Source organism: Apis laboriosa, unplaced genomic scaffold (assembly GCF_014066325.1).
Source record: "Apis laboriosa isolate Shangri-la unplaced genomic scaffold, ASM1406632v1 scaffold13_cov153, whole genome shotgun sequence".
NCBI lineage: Eukaryota > Metazoa > Arthropoda > Insecta > Hymenoptera > Apidae > Apis > Apis laboriosa.
Genome location: NW_025221370.1, coordinates 847,063 through 870,629, shown reverse-complemented (window position 1 = coordinate 870,629; position 23,567 = coordinate 847,063). Strand labels below are relative to the sequence as shown.

Sequence of the window (23,567 nt, the reverse complement as noted above, 5' to 3'; positions counted from 1 at the left end):
CCTCTTTCTTCCTCGCTTCCTTTCTTGGATCGGAATTTATCGCGTAAATAGAAAAAAATATCCTCCTGCTAATATCTCTCCTAGAAATGAATCGCTCCGTCTGAAAATTGAATTTTCATCATCGTTGAACTTTTCCAATTTACCTTACTCTAGTGCGCCCTGTCAAATTTAAACACGTCCGTATTTCCACGTATATCCGCGTTTGTTCTTAGAAACTGTGGAACAACCTCGTTTGTTGATCGATCGAATATTATTAATTTCTTCTCCCCTTTTTATTCGTCGACGATCGACCAAGTCTCGTTCTACGCTTCGAGTAAAATCGTTTCTTCTTCTTTTTTTTTTTTTTTTTTTTTTTTTTGCGAGATGTTTTCGTATCCCATGATGGGATCAACAACTCCCTCGTAACAGAAATGGGACTCGTATACGATTGAAAAATGCATACGACGTGGCACATGGCGTGGTGTGCGCGGTGGGAAAACAAGATAATCGAGACACGTTTCTAACCGAATGTATCACTCGTGCTGATTTATCGTGCTGTTTTATATTTACGCTCTCATCTGGCAGAAAATTAATAGGAGACGGAAAGGGGAGAAGATTTGTAGGGAGTGTCTTCTAACGTAACAGATAATAAAGAAATCTTATTTTACTGTGTTTAAATTTTACAGAGGCTGGCGAGATACGTGACGTAGGAAAGAAAGAACAGAAATCCGAATAATTTATATAATTTAACCCTTCTTTCTCGTTCCGTTCTTAATATAAAGAAAGTATATCGAAGAATCATCGTCGATCTCGCGAAAATAAACAATTCCCTTTCCCCTCGAACGAATGATTAATATTGGAAAAATTGATGGTGAGATTTCACATTGATTGTCATACGATCGTCTCTCTCGAGTTTAAGATCTCTCTTAATCTCCTCCTGTTCTCTCTAGAAAACAAAAAAGAGATATCGATTTTCCACGGATATCGTTCACTGCCCATAACGAATCGAGCGGATTTCGGATTAACACAAAATAATCCAAATCACCGAATCGCGAAAGCAGACCTCGGCAGAGGATCCGACGCACGATCTAATTTTAATTCCAGCCCGCTCCATTATTCATTTGCCATAGTTCGATTAATTAATTATTATTATCCCCGATGAACGTCCCGCTCGATAAATCGTTATTCCACCGCGACACCCGGCGACCGACGAAACCGATGATCCACCGAATCGCCGTGGCGATTAACGAAATCTTTCCCCCCCCCCCCTCCCCCCCTCCCCCCCCCTTTTTTTCGTCCAGCGATAACGGGAACGATCGAGGCGAGATACGATAACGCGATAAACCGCGCGTTAATGCGGGATTTAACGCGGAAATAATGCGAGACGTAAATGCGAGCCAGGAGGGATTTTCGCGCGTAAAACATTTCGGGTTTTGTTCGAGGCTCGTCCAAGCTTTGAAACGGGTTGAAAACGCTTTCGAAAACCGTGACCCCGTTTCGCCTCTACTACTCCCACCCTCTTTCGAGGGGTCGATTCGAGCGGATCGAGAACGTGGCTGGATGAATATCGATGCGGCCGAAGTTCGAATTCTGGAGGGGGGGGGAAGATCGGGGAGAAGTATGGAACGCATAGCGAGCGAGATTTTTCATTCGTGCGAAGGAAAGAATCGCGGGAAAGTGAATTTTCCGATTTTTATTTTCTTTTTTTTTTTTTCGATCGATTTTTATCACGCAAAGAATTTATCGCGAAGAACTATCGATTAAATCAGATTAAAAGTGGTATGCATCGATATATATATATATACGTGTATTTTATTGAAAAATCGAGAGATTTCTCATCGATTGGTTGAAAAAAAGAAAGGGTAATTATTAAAAGATATTCTTCCGTGTTCGTAACGGGGAAAGGTATTTTATTTCACGGCGAGAAAGACGAGGAAGAACACGACGCGTTGTCACTTTCAGAGAGAATTCGTGTAATAAAGGCTGCCACAAACTTTCCGCGCATTTAGGATTAGCCGTGACAGCCTCAAATTAAGCGGTCACGTCTCTCATAAGAAGAATTTCACGTGAAATTTTCTCTTTTCCTTTTTTTCTTTTCTTTTAAATACGACACGATCACGAGTCTTTATTTATTATAAAATTCTACATTCGAAGAAAGATATACGTTATTCAAGAAATTTCAAACAAAGAAAAGAAAGCGGATAATATTCGAGTTAATATGGGTAGAGAAAAAAATAAATTAAAAGTGTGCTGGAGGAGGGGGGGAAAGAAGGTTTCATAAAAATCTGTCCCTACACGAAACGAGTTCGACTCGACTTTCTTCCTTAGAAAGGAAAACTTTTACATCTATACGATAATAAGAAGGCTTTTGGTCAGCTTTCGAAAAGTGGAAAGGTGGAAACCTCGAAGGACTTGCTTGCAAAGTTTAAGAAAAACGGAACGGAAGGGAAAAGAGTAGAGGAAGAAAGGAGGAGGTAGCTTTTTCGAGAAACGGTTTTAAGTTTGGATCTACTAATAAATGAGTTGCACCGTTTAATAAGAAGCGGAAGGGGCCCTTTAAATTTTCTTCTTTTTCGTCACGTTTCCTCGCGTTTAATCAAATCCAAATCGAATCGAAATTGAATCATCACCAAAAGAAGTTTCTTTTAAGGAGAAACGATTATTTTTAGAGAGAAAAAGTATATAAATTTTTATATACGCGGATACGTTGGAAAGTTTGAGTTAAAGATTTTGGTCCGGCAAGTATCTACGGAGGAAGATCTACGGAGGAAGTTTAGGTTACTCTCGAAGAATAATAAGCGACTGTGTAGGCAATATCGAAGTCTTCCGAGTCCTGAAGGACTGCGCGAAAACTTTTCCCGATCTTGTCCATTTTCGAACCGCAAGGGAGGAATGCAGAGGGCAAAGCTTTAAAGGAGAAAGGCGCTTTGAAAGTACGAAAATGAAATAAAAAAGGGGAAAGTCGCAAAGAACTCGGGAGAGAGTTATATTAAAAAAGTGTGTGATACAACAACCTGCTTATTTCAACCGTAAAATATATTTTTCTCTTCTTTCTTTCTTTTTTTCGTTTCGAACGAATATCCGGATATCTCCATTTGACGAGCCATTCTCAATTACTCGAAAAATAACCCAAGAAGAATATATATTCCCGTTTCAAAACACGTAGTTTAGTTTAGTCAAGTTGGAAACCGCCTCGTTCGAGATCGATCGAGCTGCGTTTCCTTTTGAAACGCGATTGCATCAACGGGATAATAAACACGACTCTTGGAGTCTGAAAACTGGTAGGACTTGGACTCGGGGAGTTTAAGCGCCGAGAGAAACCTCGTCAACCTCCACTATTCCTCCGCGTAATGTATCGATTAAACGAGGGGAAAAATTATTTCAAATTATTTTCGTACGATTAATTAATCGCTCGATCGAACGTAAAATTTTCGCTTCGCTCTCTCCACTCGATACAATCGTATTTTATCCCATTTTAAAATGCCAAGCTATTTTTTCCCCCCCTTTGTCCGCGGGAAATCGAACCGTTGCGATCGCTTCCATCGTAAACAACGGCTCGATTACCTCTTCTCGTCAATTCGAAAAAATGATCTTGCGCGTGAATGAGCTGCGGAGGGAATTTTTGGGGAGAAAAGAAAACGGAAGAAAAGGATACTTCGACCGACCTCGAGTACGAGGTTCGGATGGAAAAGTATATCTGGAAAGAAACATGGAAAGAGAGGATCATAGATCATACACGCGTTCTTGTTAATTGCTCGAGAGGAGGAGAGACTTTTGACGGTCGGACGCTAATCCAGTTTCGCTCGAATTTAAAATGAACACGGATATTAGAACTGCATCGAGGTAATTACGTAAATTTTCCAAGGTGATTTCCAAGGCTTAGAGAGAGAGAGAGAGAGAGAGAGGATCCAGGTGGAAAGTTTGTGCACAATTGAGAAGGTCGATTACGTCGGTCGGATAATAAGCAAGTCCGTAAACCGATGTCGGGGACGAAAGCTGGAAATCCCCCGATAAAGTTTGGGAGAAGTTGGAGAGAGGGCTACCCGGTTATATTTCGGATGGAAAAGTAGACGGCGTAAAGGAGTAACCGGATGCAAATTGGATTACGCGGGGCGAAATAAATGCGTCGAACGAAGGGGAGAAATTTACTCACGGCGTGTATTACTCGTCCTCGACCTTTACTACTAGAAATTACCCGTTTCGCGCGGGGAGGCTCGCAAAAGAATTTGCAATCAGCGCGCATCTCGTCGAACGAATGAAAATTCAGATCGTGTAAACAGAATTTCGTCCCCGCGTTATTCGTTGTGCTCAGACAAAAATCTCCTGTTTTTTTTTTTCGTTTTTTTATCTTGATTGAACAAAGGCTAGTATTTTCATCCGAAATATTCGAAATCGATCCCGAACGAACGAACGAACGAAGACGAATAAAACTTTTTTTTAATCGAGAAGAAGGAATCGAAAATTTCTCGCTGATATTTGGACGGAAACGTAATATACGAGAAGTTTGGAGGATAATTTGCCGGGGCGCAAGTTACGAAATTCGTAGCACTCTCTTTCCGATCGACCCTCGGATCGATTCACCCTTGGCGCGTTTCTCATTTCCGGGCCGCTCGCTTTTCAACTTGTCCCCGCGTAATTATGAAACGTAGGATGCACGTGCAATTCGTCACCAATCCCGTCCAATCCCCGCGGTCACAATTTCGAAAACAATCGTGCCATCCGCCCGAATATTCCAACACCAGTCATCCCCTGCTCCTTCTAATTAGATCCTTCCAGGATCGCGATCGAATCGACGAGGCGCGATGAGAGATCGAGAGATTTCGAAAGATTTGCGGAAACGAATGAAGAAAGAAGAAGAAAGAAGTGGGGGTGTTATCGTTGCGAATTGGACGGAATGCGAGCACAATTGGAGAAAAGAAATGGGAAATAAGGTTGATAAGCCGGAGGCGTTGAGGGGATATTGGTGTTTCCCTCTCAGGGTATGAGATGCTCGTTTACATTGACGTGGTAATAAGCTCGAATACACCTTCCCGAGATCCCGAAAGGAACGTTATTGGAGAGTTTCTCGTGGAAACCTCGCTTATTTCGAGTGGAAGAGGAGGAATAAAAATGGAAAGGACGCTCTTGAAATTTTCGCTCGACTAAAGAATCGACTAGGAAATAATAAATTCACGCCAAGAGATAGGATAAAAAAATATTCGATGCTACTCCCTGTGTTTAATAGCCCTCGAATTACACGTTTCATATATATATAAATCCTCCTCCTCGGTGAAAACAAAGGACAGCGATGCGTCATGGAGAATAATGCGTTAATAATACGATAGGAAAGGCTGCAATGCGTATATCGTAGATGTCGAAAAGCTGGAGAAAATTGCGTGGGGGCGATAACTCGCAAAATATAAACGAGGAAAGGACAATCTCGGATGACTCGTTCGTCCTGCGTAGCGAGGAAATCTCGAATCGAATAGAAGAGAGAATGGAAAGAGACGCGGAGGGAAGGGAAGGTTTCCTCGAGTAGGACGCGCGCCTAGCAAAAGGAGGGGATGAGAGTGGAGAAAAGTTAGAGAGAGAGAGAGAGAGAGAGGACTCACCCTTGCCAGTGCCACGGCTGGAAAGCTGTCCCACGCGAGTTGCGCTTCCTCGCCCGTGTTTCCATGACGTTGACCCGAGAGGATCCTCGCTGCCGTGAGGGTGCTCATCCCCATTCCGTCGCCGACGAAGAGAACGACGCCCCTCGCCACGCCGCCCGGCGGTGGCGCGCTCCAAGTCGCCGCCGACGCGCGAATACGCCCTTCGATCGCGCGTGTCGCACCCTCGTACCATGCCACCCTCTCTGCGAACACAAATTTTTTTTTCTCGCTTCAGCTCACCTCTATCCATCCCGTCTTAATCCTTCTCGGCGTTCGAGGAAAACTCAACTTCGGCCAGGTGGAAAGATCCCTTTCGAGAACGGTAAAACGAAAACAAGTTTGATTCCTCGATCGATAATTTTTTGATCGATCTTATTGGATTCGCCGTAAAGAGAGAATAAATCGTATTCTCGGAGCAATTTTCCTCGGTTTTCGGAGGATTCCTCGTTCGAGTGTCGGCGAAGGGATATCTTAATTGAATCTGTTAGCGAGACGGACTTGGAGAATAGAAGTGCCAAAATCGAATAGAGCTTCCAAATACGTAGAGAGAACGACGATAAGTCGGGAAAGGAAGGAAACGTTTCGCGCGATACGACGAATCGACGATCGAGATTTAGGAATAGGGAGAAGTTGGGCTCGATAGGGTAAGTTGGCCGAATCCGTATCCGCGATGATCTCGTCGCACGGGGTGGGCGAGATATCGCCGGAAGCGTGTTAAGCTGAACGACCGTTTCCTACGGACAGAGGGTGCTCCAAGATCCCGTCGTTACGATTTGAAACGCGGTTGCCGAGTAGTAGCCGCTAATGGGCAAGTTCGAACCCATATCGTGCCGTATCGCCGAACCCGCGTTTCCATAAAACCAACGTCCGATATACGAGTCGTGATTAAGTTGAATCCGTGCCTTCCCCTCGGAGAAACTGCGCCGAGTGAAGAAAAAAATGTCACGTTTCGTTCGATCATCGTTTTCCCGTTTTTTTTACAACCGTCTTTCTTGTATCGTTAAGCTCTTGACACGTTGACATATTCGGGTTATTTGACTATTTGTGAACGATCTTTTGTGTAGGTATTTGGAAAGATATTCTGTAATAAAACTATCAGATTGTTATAAAAATAATAAAAAAATTATTTTGAATGTAAAATTTTAAAACATCCTATACAAAGCTGAGGTTGATCAATTGAGGACAATTTGGGACAAAAAGTTGTTGCCTTTTTTAAATTCCTTCGATCCGTTTGTCGCCTTTTATCCGAATAATATAATTTGCATACAGTCTAATGCTTATATCAGAATTATTTTTCCGAACGGCGATATTATGTTCACTCCGTTGAAAGGTTTTTGACGAGGTTTTGTTTTCGGATAATCCTAACAATTTCGCAGCTAATAATTCTCTAAATCTTCTAATTTTGAGGTATCACGAGTCTCATGGTGATGCGAGTATAGATTTATGAATATATCGTGCTCTGACCATCGATTACTTGACATTGTGAGAAACAATATCTGATAGACAAGCCACACGAATAATTTATATACAATTCACAACTAAGAAGTATATTTATTACTAGTCGAAGGGCATTCGTATTATCCAAATTAAAATATCCAAAATATATTAAATCATACTACTATTCGATACTGTTGTCAATACAATTACTATTATCAATACTTTTATTGCAGACACGAATATAGTAACGATGGAAACAAATGATGCGTCATTCTTGCGACTAAAATATCGGTAGAATTTATGAAGTACACTTGATACAGCGCCTGAAGGAGATTTCGTTAGAAACACGCGCGACAGTGTTAAAGGGAAGGATGGAAACGAGCAATAATTACGAAGAGCGGTCGAAATCAGACAATTGTCGATGCATGGATCATATGTGCGTGAATTTTGATAAACACGTTCGGAGCGGATAATTAATACAAATTTAATAGACGGTTAAAACGAATGAAATTTCACGTAACGAAGTTTAATTTCTATTTCGGTGGGAGCGCAAATAGAATCTCGAGCGTCGTTGGAGATATGAATTTTGTAAATCTACGGATCTCGCGTACAGTTAAAACGACAAAACCGTCCCACCCCCACCACCTCGTTTCGATTAATCCGAAACAAAATTTACGTTCCACGTACCGTACCATTTTCCCGTCAAAACGTTCAACCTGTTCTTAATTATCCTTCTTCCTCCTTTTAACCCTTTTTCTCCCACGTAATCTGCAACGAGCGGTCGATCAATTTCCCTCGGATCGAAACAACGAATCGAGACGCGTCGTTGAATTTATAACAATCGAGAGCGGGTAAAAACACTGGTGGAACGCGCGATCGATCATCGCCGTGTCGAAATACGAAATACAATATTCTCGCTTTTCCGGCGGGTAAAAGTTGGAGAGAGAGAGAGAGAGAGAGAATATTTTGAATATTTTAACCGCGTTCGTTCGCGATTCCGGCCGTCGTTAAACCCGTGAGGCGTGAAAATTTGATCCCCCCCTCTTTTCGGAGGAGATTTACGAGCCGGCCAGGAATTTATTTCGCTGCAACTTGCCCGATATTTGCGAGAGCGGACCGATCGAAATCTTCTGTTTGCACGAATCGTTTCGAGGTAAATAAATAAATACACGTGTCGATAATTCGAGCATAGATTCGGTATAATTGAAATTTAATTAGCAGCGTGTCTGATCTACAGCTACGGTGGTTTATCGGATGGTACGAAACATATACGGGTATCATAACGTGGATTCAATCCGATATAAAATTTCAATTGTAACAAAAGTTGGCGAGATTTCTCGAGAGAGAGAGAACGAGAACGATTCTGTTTTTAGATTAAAAAATTGCGAGCGGTTGATTTATGGTCGAAGGGATGGATCGCGTGATACAGGTCCGTCTGTGGTCGGACACGTCTGCGTTCCATGCAACGGGCATTGCGATCGTTCGATACTCGAATCGATGTCGTTTCGAGAATCGTTTCGTCGAGGTTTTTGGAACGATTTTGAAAAAAAAATATTGAGAAACCGAGTCGTGAAATCCTCTTCTGATCCGCGACGAAAAAGTTAAATTAGTGGATCGAACTGTGCACGCAACGAATATTTTCTTGGCAGAAGGTGGGAATAAAATGGCGAAAAGTTGGATAGACTTCTGGTGAATTTCGCGAGTAAGATAACCGCAAAAGCGTAATAGTGGGAAGCTCGGAATATTAATAACGCGACTTGTAATATCGATAAGAAGCTATCGAAGAACGAAAGAAAGATGAAAGGAAAGAGAGAGTTCAGAACTTTGGGTAACTTTGAGAGAAAGTTCTACGATACTTATCCCGAGGAAAAGAGCTCGTAAAAGGAAGGGATAAATGGTTTTAACGGAACGATCCCGAGAGTTGACACGCTTTTGAAATAAGGACGAAAGGAGAAATAAATTTTTCTCAAAAAAGCGAGAAAGATCGAGGAACGAAATCTTAACCGCATCCCTCCTTTCCCGATATTCCAAATATAACGTTCTAAAAATCCTTTCCTTTCGAAACTTAAAAAAAATCGAAAAATTTCCTTCCTCTCTAAGAATTTCTTAATCGCGCCGAGGCTGCACTTTTTCGCGTTCCTCCTCCAAACGCTGCAGAATTCCCAACATTTCAACTTCGACGCTTCGAAGTCAATGTCGACCAATTTTTACGCCAACGATCACGCGTGGCGAAAGTAGAAAGCGCTTAATCCAATATCCTCTTCCTAACGTGTACCTTTTTTTGGTCCCGTTGGAAATTAAACGTGCCGCTTTAAATCTCGCCGTAAATCTCGTTGGCCGCCGAGCGGGAGAAGAGAAAAACTTACACAAGGAAAGCGCGGAGGAGGGAAAGAAAAGGAAGAAAGAAATGTTGGAGGAGCAGCAACAACAACAACGTTATCCTCCTATCCTCAACGTTCCACGAAAGGAAGGACAACAATTTCCGTATCTCCTCCTCCAGGAAATTTTTCCTGCCGAGATTAACGAGGAAGAAATCCACTTTGCGGTTGATCGCGCCAAGATCCACGACCGGCTCCCGTAATTCACGCCCCAAGTTATTATTACAGCGTTGTCGCAAGGCAAGCAGGTTTCCACGGTTGAGAGTAGTTTATGATCGCGCACAGTCGGCGCACGGTCGTGTATTCTTGTCGATGCTTACCCCCGCAGATGTGTAACCTACTTCCTTTGACGGGGGAACCGGATGCGAATATCGTTATCGATTCGCGACGCGGACGGCCTTCTTTCGCCGCCACCTTTTCTCCTACCACCCCGTAGTAGCTAGCTAGCTACCTGCAATTTTAATTACGCCACCGATCTCTCGCTTCGAGCGAGATCTTTTCTATATCCCCCTTTCTATTTTTTCTTCCTCTTTCCCCTTTTTTCTTTCCTTTAAAGCGAAATACGATTCGGAAATTAATGAAAAGGGAATGGGTTGGAGGGAAGGAAGATAATGGCAAGTTTGATATCGAATTTCAAATTTCGAGTAGAAATTGGAATTGCGATAGGGATTGGAATTTCTTCTTAGTATCCTTCTTTTCTTGTGTCTAATTTCGCAAGAAACGTTTCTCGCGCTAATGGTCTCGTCAAGGATTCTGTCTCCGGTGGAAGATAATTGGCAAAGGCCTCAAATAATCCCGTCTTTTGAGTTTCCCGCCGGTGAACACACGCTAATTAGTTAAACACTTTGCCGGTCATAATTAATACGGTCCTAATGAATATTCGCCAACGGGATCAAGTTGCCCCCAACTCGCTCCGCCAAGTTTGCCCCGACACGAACCTGTTTCATTCCTAAGGGATTCCCTTGGTAAAACTTTGGCCGCCTCTCGCGGAATAGGCTGTGAAACGAGAATGGCCGGCAACTTGGTTTCGTTGCGCGCGCGAGAGAGAGAGAGAGAGAGAGATCCCTCTCGAGATCGATAGAAAACAATAATGCTCGAATAAGAGGATAAATCTGTACACGAGTCAAATTTTTCTCTCTGGCGCCGCGCATCGTGGGATCGATCGGAAAGAGGACAACGGTGGGAATAAAATTTCTCGACCACGTAAAATATCCACAACAACGGCGAGAAGAATCGACCGATCCGATATATTTTACCCGCTTTTCTATTTATTCTGTCGCGCGCGTTTTGCCTGGGATAAATCGTATTGGACGAGTCGTTGGGAAAAAAGAGAGAAAAGAGAGAGAGAGAGAGAGAGAAAAGGATTTATTTATAGGCCGCGATACCGTCTCGAATTCGAGGGAAAACGATGATAGCCTTCCCCCGGTTTATTTATCGTTATCGTCGAGACTGGAGAACTAAATCGAGGTTGCCGCGCGCAACAGCTTCGTCGTCGACTTTACGATTTTATTACATACTCAACCGTACTCGGTTACTTTTTCGAGAGAGGCAAGTATCAGGTTCTCGATTACTTGCCCATTTCGTTCTACTCGAGAATAATCGAAAGAGGGAGGGAGGAAGGATCTCGAAATTCAAAGCACGGTTCCGACAATGGGTAAGATTTAAAAAATCCTTAAATCCGATGTCATCGTTCCTTTCCTCTCGATGGAAAGCTAAATACGCGGCATCGGAACAGCGATAACCAAGTACAAGGATTGGAAAAATCGTAAAATTTGAAATTCGAATTCCTAACGCGGATCCAGAGATTTCTCCCTCGCCTAACAACAACGCGCGCCACATATTTAGAAAATCGAGTCCCGCGGGGAATTCGAGCCGCGAGACTTACGCGCCACACGAGCGAAGGAATACGAATAAACGTTTTCGGCTACCTCTTTTCAATATTTCCTTAAAGATGTAAAAGGGCCACTTTTAATATTCTTCGTCCCCCGATCGTCGAATTATTCTCGAATCGAACGTGGAAGGATAAACGTAGATTCAAGTTTATGTAAACAAACGGTATATGTAAGGTTACGAAGGCTTTCATCTTTGAGAAAATGAAATGTGGATGAAATGTTCGCTCTCCGGTCTGACGGGATAAATAATTTCACGAGGAATGTCAACAATTTAAATTTCAACCGGGAAGATCGAAACGGGAACGTTCGATTTCTATCTTCTCTGTTTTTCCTTTTTTTTTCTGCGCCCTGTTTTAATCTTTTCACTTCGTTAAAAAAAAAAAAAGCGAACGAATGATTGAACGTATCGATGTATCGAGTTAAACGTGATTTTCGAACGGTATTTTTTCCTTTTTTTCTTTTTTTTTTTTCCCCACACTGTGCGTGTAATAAAACACAAGTACATATAACGTAAAACACGAGCGTATCTATTAATTTGAACGAATGCACTATCGCGATAAAAGTTAACATCAACAGTTCAGGGCTCATATCGTATCGGTTGTTATCGTTAATTAGAGATATCGGGTGGGGGATTATTTTAGCCGGATCGTTCGTTACGAGTGACTGGCAATGAGATGTCACGGAAATGTCACGGAAAGGGACGTATATTTTAATTAAAAACGTGCAAAAGTACGGAGGGGAAGATTTAGATTTACGAGCAATTTTCGAGAAATTCGTTTCACGACGACGCTCGCACTCGCGAGTGCGAAGCGTAAATTTTCTTAAAAATCTCTCGAGCGATAGCGCCGTTCTGTTCGATCTAAAATGCAGAGTAGCCGGCAACTTGCTTTTTAAAACTGCGCGTCTCGCCGCTCCGGCATTACCATTTTCCACTTAAACGATGCGCGAGTTTTCCCGGTACCTGTCGATACAGGCTGCGTGATACAAGTTGCTGCGACACGGATTGCCGGAATTCGGTGTATCTCAACTCGGCGTACGCTCAATTTAACAGAGTGTCACGCGTCAATTTATCCACGATAAAATATGGCGCGGCTCCCGTCACCTCTACGGAGTCGATTTGCGGTATTAATATTGGATACTCTAAAAATCGAACAGATTTCATTAAACTTGCCTCGTTCGAGATTACGCGGTTTTTCCAACTTTTTTTTTTCTTTTCTTTGTTTTCCACGTTTTCGATTATCGTTCGATACTAAAAAAAAGTCAAAAGTTACTTTAGAAGAATTTAATTTTTCGTTTATATTAGAACTTGATGAACGTTGGAAACATTGGAAATTCAACAATCGTGGTGACAAGAATGCGGGGATAATGAAAATACATCCAATCGTTGTAACGGTAGTTTTCTAAAGTACACTTGTTCGACAATTCTCTACAACACCAATGCCTTTTCCATTTCTAAAAGTTCTCTTTTATGGCTACTTTCAGAAATCGATTTTAGATCGCGCTTTCTCTTATTTCTTTATTAACAGTTTGGGAATATAACGCTTGGAAATATAAGCTTCTCAGTTCTAGATTAGGAAAGGAACTCTCGAAGAATATATCACTTGTATACAATTCTGTATCGATACAACACTCGGAGAAAGGGTACAATTGCAGGTTATCGATAACGAAAAACAGATTAACAGTTTGGGAATATAACGCTTGGAAATATAAGCTTCTCAGTTCTAGATTAGGAAAGGAACTCTCGTCGAAGAATATATCACTTGTATACAATTCTGTATCGATACACTCGGAGAAAGGGGTACAATTGCAGGTTATCGATAACGAAAAACGATGATAATCGTAGTTCCACGGTGAATACCTCGAAAGTTAGACGTATCCAGAACTCGAAGAGAGGCGTAACATCCGTGCCACGAAACGTACCACGCTATTCACGATGGTTTGCGCGGAGGCCCCGTCGAGATATTAATTTACACGGACGAAGTACACATGTTCCCATTTCGGCATTACGTATCCGTTCTCCAAATCTCTTTGCGAAAATCATGTTATTATCGCCTTGCTTCAGACACGGGCCGGATCATTTGTATGCAAATCGATGCCCGAGAAAATCCTTGGTCCGTTTAACGCGATAATTTTCTCTCTCTCTCTCTCTCTCTCTCTCTCTCTCTCTCTCTCTCTGTCTCTCCTTTTAATCTCTCCCCCTCGTGATCGTTCACGAATCGGGGAAAAAGAGAGAGAGAGAAGGAGAAAGGGAAGAGAACAAAAGTGGACGAAAGAAGAGAAATAGAAAGAAGAGAAAAATGGAATGGAAAAATCGGCCTCTGTGATAATTATCTCTCGTTAGTTTCCACGTTGCAACATCCCCTTCTTTTCTCTCTCTCTCTCGTGGCCGTTGATAAATCGTTAGGGAAAATGCGGTATGCGGTCGGTTTATAAACCAGGGACGTGACTTAGAACGCGTTGCGGGAATAATCTCACGGATCACGCGGCTCGTTTTGGGAGAGGGGAAGGGAAATAAAAGGCGAAACAAAGGCGGAGAAAGACGTTCGGTGTATCGAATCCTATTCCACGACTTGGAATTTCAATAGACGAGATCGATCGTGGAGAACCATTCTATCTCTTTCCATCCTCTTCTTTCCCCGTAAAGAAAGCTTGGATACGAAGAGGAGGACAAGTGGAACTTAACTTGCTCTCGATCCAATGATTTACGCAGCGCCGCTTCCTTTTTTCGCTCGACCGGCTGTCGATAAAAGCGCGTAAAAAACGTGGTGGTGGAGTTGTTGATAAGTTGTTGGTAGTAGTAGGAAAAAACAAATGGAAAAACTGGAGAGTTGAAGGGGAGGCTAACGACGACTTCTCGTTCAAGTTAATTTTGAACGGATCTCAGCCGAAAGGGAACGATTATTTGTTCGTTTTTGATTTTGGAAATAAGTGGAAATGGAAATTTCCATTATTTCGAAGATAAAATATCATCCTCGATACGATTGCATAATGATACGATTTGTAACGGAATATTTACAGTAAGTAAGAGTAATTTTAATAACGACGCGCTTGCTTTCGTAAATATTACAAAACCCTTTCATGCAACCCTCCCATTGTTTCACTCGGCGTTTTCGAACCTGTTGAATCGAGGATACGCGTTACGCGTACTCCGCGGGAAGCTTTACACTGTGAATTTTTTACGCTTTTTGAAGTATAACCACGGTTCACCGATTATTTTTACATGATTTTTCACCGCTTTTCTTCCTTCCATCTCCATTCTACTAGTACATGATTTTATAAATCAACTTATTGTTTTAAGTCATTTCGAAATATAATTTTCTTTTTTTCTTTTTACATTCATTTCGAAAGCATCTAATATTCGTAATTCGTGGCTAAGCTCCGTAGAAACAGAGAGCGGAAAGTTTATCCCATTAAAACTGATATTACGAAAATGTTCTCTCTTAGTAGTAGACCGTGAAAAACGGGATAATTTCTTATATTTAACGTGATTTTTATTTAAAACTTTTCGCTACTACGAAATACATTTGATACGCGGATATCACGTATTCTTTGTCTAACAATAAGCCTTAACGGCAAATGGAAAATCCAGCGGAACGTCCAATCGTAAATCGAGTACGTGACTGCGTCTGTTCCTGTGGAAACACCATTTCCGGGATATTTACGAGTTGCAGCTATTAAATGTCACGGGGCCAACATAAGGAGCAAATATTTTCTTCCGAAGATGTCACGCTCGTTCATCATTCCCGTACACTCACATTTCTCCGGACACTCGCGAACTCGAAATAAACTCGAAAGAAATATCGAATCAACGGAAAGATCAACGGATTCAACGGATTACGAAACGAATTCAATTTTTATTTTTCGTAATAATATCACCGTTAAAAGAAAATGAAACGTCGCGTGCAATTTCCCTTTCGTTCGTCGATTAAAAATATTCCACGTAGGAGCGGAAGAAGAGAAAGAAAAGCGAAAAAAACGTTCCCACAGAGAAACCAAAGTTTTTAATAACCATTCCCAGGATGGAATTGGAATAACACGTTGATGGCCGGGAGCGAGAAGAGTGAACGGGCGATAGTTAAAAAACAGTAGAGTACAACCCTCCCGAGTTATAGAGGAGCGATGATAATGACTCTCGGTTATTGCAACAGGTAAAGCAACGCGATTCGCGGAACGAATGCCAAATAAATCCTCGGCTTTAATCCGAGTGGAGAAGTTGTCGCGTCATTGCGACACGCGCGTTGATATCAACGTTGGAAATGGGCTGAGAGGGAGGGGGGAAACATGGCGTCGTATATCAGTGGCATAAGCGTCGAGGGCGAAACTAATATTGTCTGTAACCAGGAGGAGGGTAACTCTTCGGGATGAATATGCGGGGATTCGCATGTTTCGAAGCCAGTTTGCATCGAACGAACGCGTATGCGCGCGTTAATTAAGCTCTCGGCGAAATTTAAAATGGCGCGCTCATTTAACCGCGTCAAATAATTCGCGCGGCAAGATAACGATTTATAACGCAGTGATGGCGGGTGGGAATTAAAAAGCGTCACCAAAGCGTCGAAAATATCGTGGAGGAAGAAAGTTGGTGGAGCAACAAGAAGTTGGGTCGAGTGAATTCTCGTTCGATATCTCGGCCGCCTCTACGCCGCTTTCCTCGTTCCAGGAAAAATTAAATCTCGTTTCACCCGCGGGAAAAATGGACGGAGGCATTGAGATCTAAATAACTTTTCTCGTCGATGAAAGATTATAAAATAAACCTGGCTTTTTTTCCCCCCTCCCCTCCCCTCCCCCGCTTTTGAAAATTTGTTTTACGAATGGAAGTATCGAACCGTTGAATCGAGTTGAATCGTTTCGTTTCGATACGCTTCATCTTTTTAATTTTTAATCGGAAAAATTTTTCCGATTCTCTTTTCTCTCTCTCTCTCTCTCTCTCTCTCTCTCTCTCTCTCTCTCTCTCTCTCTCTTTTTCGTCATACGTTTTACCGAGGATCTTACGATCTCCTCGCTTCTTTCACAGGAATCAAACAAAATTTTACCATCGCTGATCGAAGCGTGTTTCAACAACGTTAATACGATACTTTCGAACAATAGAAACCATTGGATGGCTTTACCCGATTGTTAGACTGAAATATCTCGGAGCTCGGAATTTTGTTAAAAGGAAAAAAACTCGTTTAAACTCGCAATCAATTTCCAACTTTACCTGCTCGGAGGTAAAAAAAAAAAAAAAAAAAAAGAAAAAAGAAAAATAGGAAAGAAAAAGCGCAAATAACAACTCGTAACGTTGAAACTGCGAGTTGCGCGGATAAATTGACGTGAATCTTGAAACAAGGGGGACGCAATATCGCGAAATAATAAATTAAACTTTGTCACTTGTCCGTTAACGAAACTTCCATGTCCATGATATACCGCTCGCGCCAATCACGCGAAAAAGAGGAACACGCAAATCTATCCTGCCATTCCCTTTTATCTATAGAACACCTATATTTGTTTCCGTTTGAGGTGAAGATAAAAGTTGAGATATCGAACTGGAGGATAAACGCTAATCAAAACGATATATGGACTATAAATCTCGAAAATGTCGAGTGCCCACTCGAGCAGACTCGGTTAAAACGCGTAAAAGTAAAACCTCGGACTTGCTTATCTCGAGTTTCTTCCGCTTGTTAACAATCCTTACTATAATCCTCGATACACCTTTTTCTCATTCTTCTTCGTCTGATTTTATCGTTCGAGAAGTATCGAGAAAAAAATTGGAATCGTTGACGCAGAGATGAAATTTCGATCAATATTGATCCGTATCCGTGTTCGTATTGCAAATTGAATCCAATAGGAAATGATAGAATATTACAGCAGCCCCGGCTACGGGGTTCTCTGATTTGGTTTCGTATTTTACGTGGAACCGCGCGAGTTCCATTGAATTCAAGATTGCTGATACCGTAATTGGGTCGTTCGTATTCGATTCTCTAAATAATTTTAAACGAATTTCATACGATACCGAGAATGTCGCGTGTACACGATCCGAATTCGCGAATCAAAAATAGAAATTGATCGTGAAAAATCTATTGACATTCGTGTTTCGAGCTAACGAGACAATATTACGAGAGCCGAGAGAGAGAGAGAGAGAGAGAGAGAGAGAGAGAGAGAGAGAGAGAGAGAGAGAGAGAGAGAGAGAGAGAGAGAGAGGCTATCATCAATATTAAGACACACATTCGGTCACAAAGATCACGCGAATCAAATCGTCTTATCCGGCCATGTCTTTCTCCGCGATTTATAAAATTTCATTCGCGGCCTAGAACGGTTTAATCGACGGAAATAATTGGAAAATAAAAGGAAACAAACACATCTCGTGGTTTATATTTCAAAGCCGAGTAGACTTATCCCTGGTAAAAGGGTAATACACGTGACCAATTAATCTTGACTGACGCGTGTAATCTAGAAATCCAACGGGAATGAAAGCACAAACGGGTCGAAATAAGGAGAGCAGAAGCATCGGAATGATTCGCTTACGCGATAGCGCAAATATTTACAGACCAGGATTAGGTACGGTGAGTAATTACGTCACGCAAAGGGAACGCGAAGAAGAAGCTCGTCTGCGAAAGACCGAAGGTAATTAGCCACCGATCCAAGGGCTACCAACCTAACGCCTCATAATTCGCTATAAACTTTCCCTTCTTTCCCTTCATATTTTATAAGTTTTCGTTAACTTTGATCGATGAACGAAGAAGAAGGAAATATTCTACGAAATCTCTATGGTGAATTTAATGTGGTTTTCCATTTTTTTCGAAGATATTTTTTTGCGCTTTCGTGATACAAAAGGGAAAAAAGGAGGGGAAAAAAAGCATGTAAGTAAAATGTTACCTTTCCCGGTACCCAGTGAAACAACCGAAGTATAAAATGTTTTCGTACACTTTCTATCGAGCCAACTGGAGCGAGATATCCCTTTGACTTGAAAAAGCTTCTTTCAACGTATCTTGATGTATTTCGAATTTTTTCTTTCTTTCTTTTTTTTTTTTTTTTTCTATTTTCATTCTTTTTCACGTCGGTTGGCAGAAGAAAAAAATATAATATAGGAATGAACGAGAAGAGAAAAAAAAATCGTGTATAATTTTCTTCGCTCGTTAAATATCGTAATTGTTGAATACGTAAATGTACGCGCAACGTGGATGAAGAGTTTCGTTCTTGAAATCTCTCTCGTCCAGCGAAGGGAAGGAGCGAAAAGTGGAGGAAAAATTGATGAAAACGGTCCGTTGTGGAGGTTACGAGCGTTCCAAGAAAGGAAGAAGCATGACGATCGACGGTCAACTTCATAACAAGTAACAAGAGTTTCTGGGAAAGATTAGGAGGAGGAGAAGTACGGATGACATTACGGGCGCGAATGAAACTTTGGAGGAAAGAGGAGGAAGGTAGAAGCGACGTATCGCGAAGAAAACTCGAGAATCTCGATAACGGCGTTATATCGGAACTCGTGGAAAAGTTGGAACGCATAAAAGATTCAAATTTCGAGAGTCAAGTTCGTAAATCTTGAAACCCGATTCTATTAATCTATTAATCAAACTAAGAATTTTCTCTACTTTTTTTTTTTTTTTCTTTTTCCCCGCTTTTGAACCGAAGCGAAAAGAAAGCAGCGTGAAATAAAATGGAAATGTTTGCTTCGTTTCACGGTGTATCAGAGAATCGAACGATACTCGCCCCGAATTGGATTGGAAGCGTAATGCCCGCGTAATTATCCCGAGTAAACGTCACGAAAGGGTGTATTGGAGAGGATCCCGTGACTAGTCGTGACTTAGACAGCTGAATCGGGTTATATCGGGGCGGAGAAGGTAAAGGAGATAAAAGCTAAGCCCAACCCCATTACCCGTAACGATCTTTTTGCCTCGGTTACGACCACCTACGTCCTCGAAACGAACGGAAGGAGTAGAAAGGGAAGGGAGGTACAAAAGCTTGGGTATAAGAAAAAGGGAGAACGGTGAAGTGAAGGAAAAAAAAAAAAAAAAAAAAAAAAAAAGGAAAGAAAGGTGGAGGAGGACGGGGAAAAATGAAAATTATGTGGCGCGTTGCATCCGCTCGGCTGTAATGGACTAGCTGCGATCATTACTGCTAATGGAGATTAAACGAAAGGAACGTCATACACGTATTAACGGATCGGGATGAATCTTTAAACGTTGATGGACGGTCAAAGAAGAAATAATTATCGACTCCTGTACGATTAAACGTTTAACATGTGTGAGAATTAAAAGAGCGAAACAGAAAAATGGGAAATTCGTTATTTATTCGAACGAGAGAAGAATTTGTAGTGGTAAGAATTTAAAATCACCATTACGGATCCTTCTCTAAATTCCCTCTACATTTTTAATTTCTATTAACTATTAAATTAACTCGAAGAATCGCGAGTCTCGAATAAAATCTTTTTACAATAACATTTAATAAGAATCAAGCGCGAAAATATGCGCTATTAAACCGATCTCCAACGATTTATGCCAACGTAAAATATCCGTGAATATCAACGGCGTAAAAGTGTCATATGCATTTTCCATAAAGCCCGTATCACCGGAAATAGCTTGAAACCGAGAAAATCTTGGAAACATCTCGTCGTGTTACGACTTTGCGTGAAAGTTGGGAATCCGAAAGGAAATTATTTATTAATTAGATTGAGAAGAAATCTTTGAAAGATAGAAATGGACGCGTATTCGTTCAAATCGCGATCATTGTTGCGAGATATAATTACTTTCTGCTCGATGATTCGAAACTAGGACAGTTAAGCGATAAATATCTCGTCTCTCTGCAACTCTGTATCGCAATAGCTTACGATTTTCTGCCACCAGAACTTCGAAATCAAACGTGTCATTCCAACCGATACCAAATTTTTCGAAAATTCTCTTCTGTCTTTTCGTTCATTCATTTCATTTTATCCCATGCTTTAAATTCGCGCGATACACTATGTTTCTCGTACACACAAAGTTCCAAATTATTAATTCTCGAATATTAATGCGATTATCAACGATTATATATGTGTAAACAAATACCTGTTACTTTAGGATTAATCGATAAAATATCTAGCAACGCTCGTTCGTAATTGAACGAAATTTCGTTAAACCAAACCGGCTATATGTAATTACAAAAATAAATGTTTTACCATCAACGCTTCTAACACGAATACGCAGATATAGAGACATATATATATATATATATATATACATCGCACATGTATATTCATTATCGTTGAAACAACGGTCAGATTGTAATCACGGATACGATGGATTGTACCGAACCTTCTAATTGTATCATGCGGCTAACCATTAAACGCCTCCTAGTGGAAGCTCATAATTATAGGCCTATTTTCATCTGGTACCGTAATTAACGATTCTTATGCCACGCACGTGTGTTAAGTACAAGCAATAAACCCGCCCCCTCAAAATTGGCGTAGAGAATCATGAGAAGATTACGGCCGAGATTACGACGAATACACGATGTACAATCTAGATTTCGTAGAGTCGTGTATAAGTCTGTAATCAGCCAAGGATCTACCAAGATGGAGAAGGAATCTCGGATACACCTCTTATCTCTGACGTGTGCGAGCCCGTACACGTTTCATTCCGTGCGATTACAAGCCACGAGAAAAAGATGATGTAACGAATGGATCGATTGCGTCATCTTTTATTATACCCATCGGTATAATAAAAATTTTCGTACAAATTCCACCCTATGTTATTACATAGAATATAATATTAACATTGCGTTATCAATGTGTATATACGATACGCGAGGATTTATACGTATAAATCCTCATTATAAAAGTTTGATTCGATCGTGGTATATATAACGGGAAAAAATGAAATACAGGAAAAAGTTTAAGTCGCTTTTATGTTCCAACTTGTTAAGCATTCTCGGCATAAGCTTCGAAAGGAACACAAGGAAATATAAAAAAGAAAATAGTTATCGGACGTCAAAGTTGGATTATCCAGGATAATTTGTGCCTGTTTCAGAAATGTCCCGAGAAACTCTCTCTCTCTCTCTCTCTCTCTCTCTATTATTGCGTAGGAAAAGTTAAACAAGTTTTCACACAGTATTCGATGCTTCGTGCATAATTACTTATAGTTTTTTAGAAAATTATGTCCCAACTTTTTGTATTCACGTTCTCGATCACGGATACGGGATATAATCTATTTCTTTCCAAAATTATATTTGACTTTATTCGCGCTAAATATCGGAAACAATACTACAAGAATAAAATTTGCATCATCAAAGACAAGTAATTAAGAGTGAAATTGGAGAAAATTCTTAGAACGATATTTTATAGACTAAGCTAAAATTTTATTTCCATCTAGTCAAATTATTCGATTTGTTTCGATTGCGGTCGAACGCGCGGAAATACATTGTTCAACGGCGGTTAAGTGTCCAACGTCTAATTTCCGCTCTCTCTATCCAGAATCCTCAACTTACTTCAACGCGAGGATATCTGGAGGTCGCACGAAGCTTTCATGAATCTCGGAAACCAGCGGTTGGATAGCGTCGACAATCTGGCCAACGAACAATCGCCAACGTCTTTCACGACCAAACCGATCCAATTTTAGACGTGGAAGGAACACTTTCATCGAACGAAAGGGGGAAAACTCGAAAAGATTCGAGTTGAAGGCGCAGCACGCGAGACTCGTTCGTTGAAACGCGGAAAGGAAAGTTACGAATTAGTTGGACGAAATATCTGCGTGGGAAAGAAGATACCGTGACGTATAATCAAATATATACCCGGAAAAGTTTCGTATCCAAGCTTTACGGAATAAAACTTTTTTCATTTGACTTCCCCCCCTCCCCAGCTAGCTGAACTTAATTTTCTTAAAGATAAGACGGTATCATGGGAAAACTTGTGCAAAATCGTTGTTTGTTTAGAATTCGTTCTAATTAATCGATGCCACGTACGATCGCGATCAGATCAAGTTGATTCACGTGTAAATATATGGGAAGAGTAGCATCGTGTAAAAAGATTCGAATTAAATTAATGGAAGAATTAGAAAGAAGGCTAGTAGGATGAAATTTCTATTATAGCCGCTATCTGGTACAAGCGCGAACAAATTGCGAGCATTTATGCTCACTGGTAGATAAACTCCAAGGTAAACTAAGCTGGCACGCGTTACGAGCGTGACGAGGCGAAGTTTATTAATCTTCCGCTTGGCCCGTGTAATGGAGCGAAATTAATTGACCAAGAGTCAGCCACACACCATTGTGAAATTTCAGCTTGCCCGATTTGCTTTTCTCCCTTTTTCCCGTCATGATCGCTATCGATTCATTTTCCGCGTTTCGCGCATCGCCATTAACATTTTAACGCGACAATTATGCTTAATAGAGTGCGCATAATGTTTCGTTTAAATAATCCAATTCGGTATCCGATTATTAAATTAACGTTAGATATCGGGAAAATCGTGTGATTAGGTGTGAACAGTAAATAGATTAAAATTTATGTCAAAGTAAGTATTATTTCAACTTTTTCATTTCGTTTCGTATTATTTTTTGTCAATTTTAGTTTTTCGCGTTTCAAAAAGTTGATTTATATTTTATATTTTCAATTTCTATTCCTTTCATACACAAAATAATCCTATGCGAATATTTTATAACATTTATCACAGGATTTTCAAAAAAATAATATAAATCGTGAAAAGACATAAATAAACAATATCGTATAAACGGAATGTATTTAACGTATTTCATATTTCATATATATATATAACGTGTAAAAGCGGCACTAAAAATATGAAAAACTTAGTTAGTCGTTGCAAGATCTATGATCTTAGATTATTATTCAGTTCTGTTATAAAGTTACTACGCGAGGTATGTATTTAGGGCAAACTCGTACGTAAAATATAATTTCTATTCTATAGCAGATACGAGTAAGACGCGTACCTATTTGCAAAGCTTTCTACATGATTTTGTACAAATCCAAAATGTAGGTTATGAGATCACATACAAGTATGTAACTTGGTATGTGCATTTCAAAATATTCTAGTTATTGCATTCTACTCAGAAACTATGTATTCTGTTCTCAAAAATATTGCTTAGCCAAAACAATGGCTTTTACGAGATGAAAGTTGTATGCACTCTCGGTTTGTAGATATCAAACGTATTAAATTCAAATTATTCTCGACTACGTATTTGCGTCATCGAATCGTGTGCGAACGATTAAAAAATAAAGAAAATAAAAAATAGACGTGAATCGAGGATTATCCTAGTAAGAAAAATAGAAATGAACAAAGGGCTAATACATTTTTTAG

The 23,567-nt window shown here is 40.7% G+C and overlaps 1 protein-coding gene across 3 annotated transcripts in view; it reads right to left on the bottom strand.

Annotated features, from left to right (window-relative positions):
- The window catches only part of LOC122720915 (alkaline phosphatase-like), a 183,390-nt gene that overhangs the window by 155,940 nt on the left and 3,883 nt on the right, over positions 1 to 23,567 (bottom strand). For all 3 annotated transcript variants that reach the window (XM_043948002.1, XM_043948003.1, XM_043948006.1), the window contains exon 2: positions 5,571 to 5,812. In XM_043948002.1, coding sequence (XP_043803937.1) covers positions 5,571 to 5,812 — 242 coding nt within the window. The remainder of the gene's footprint in view (positions 1 to 5,570; positions 5,813 to 23,567) is intronic.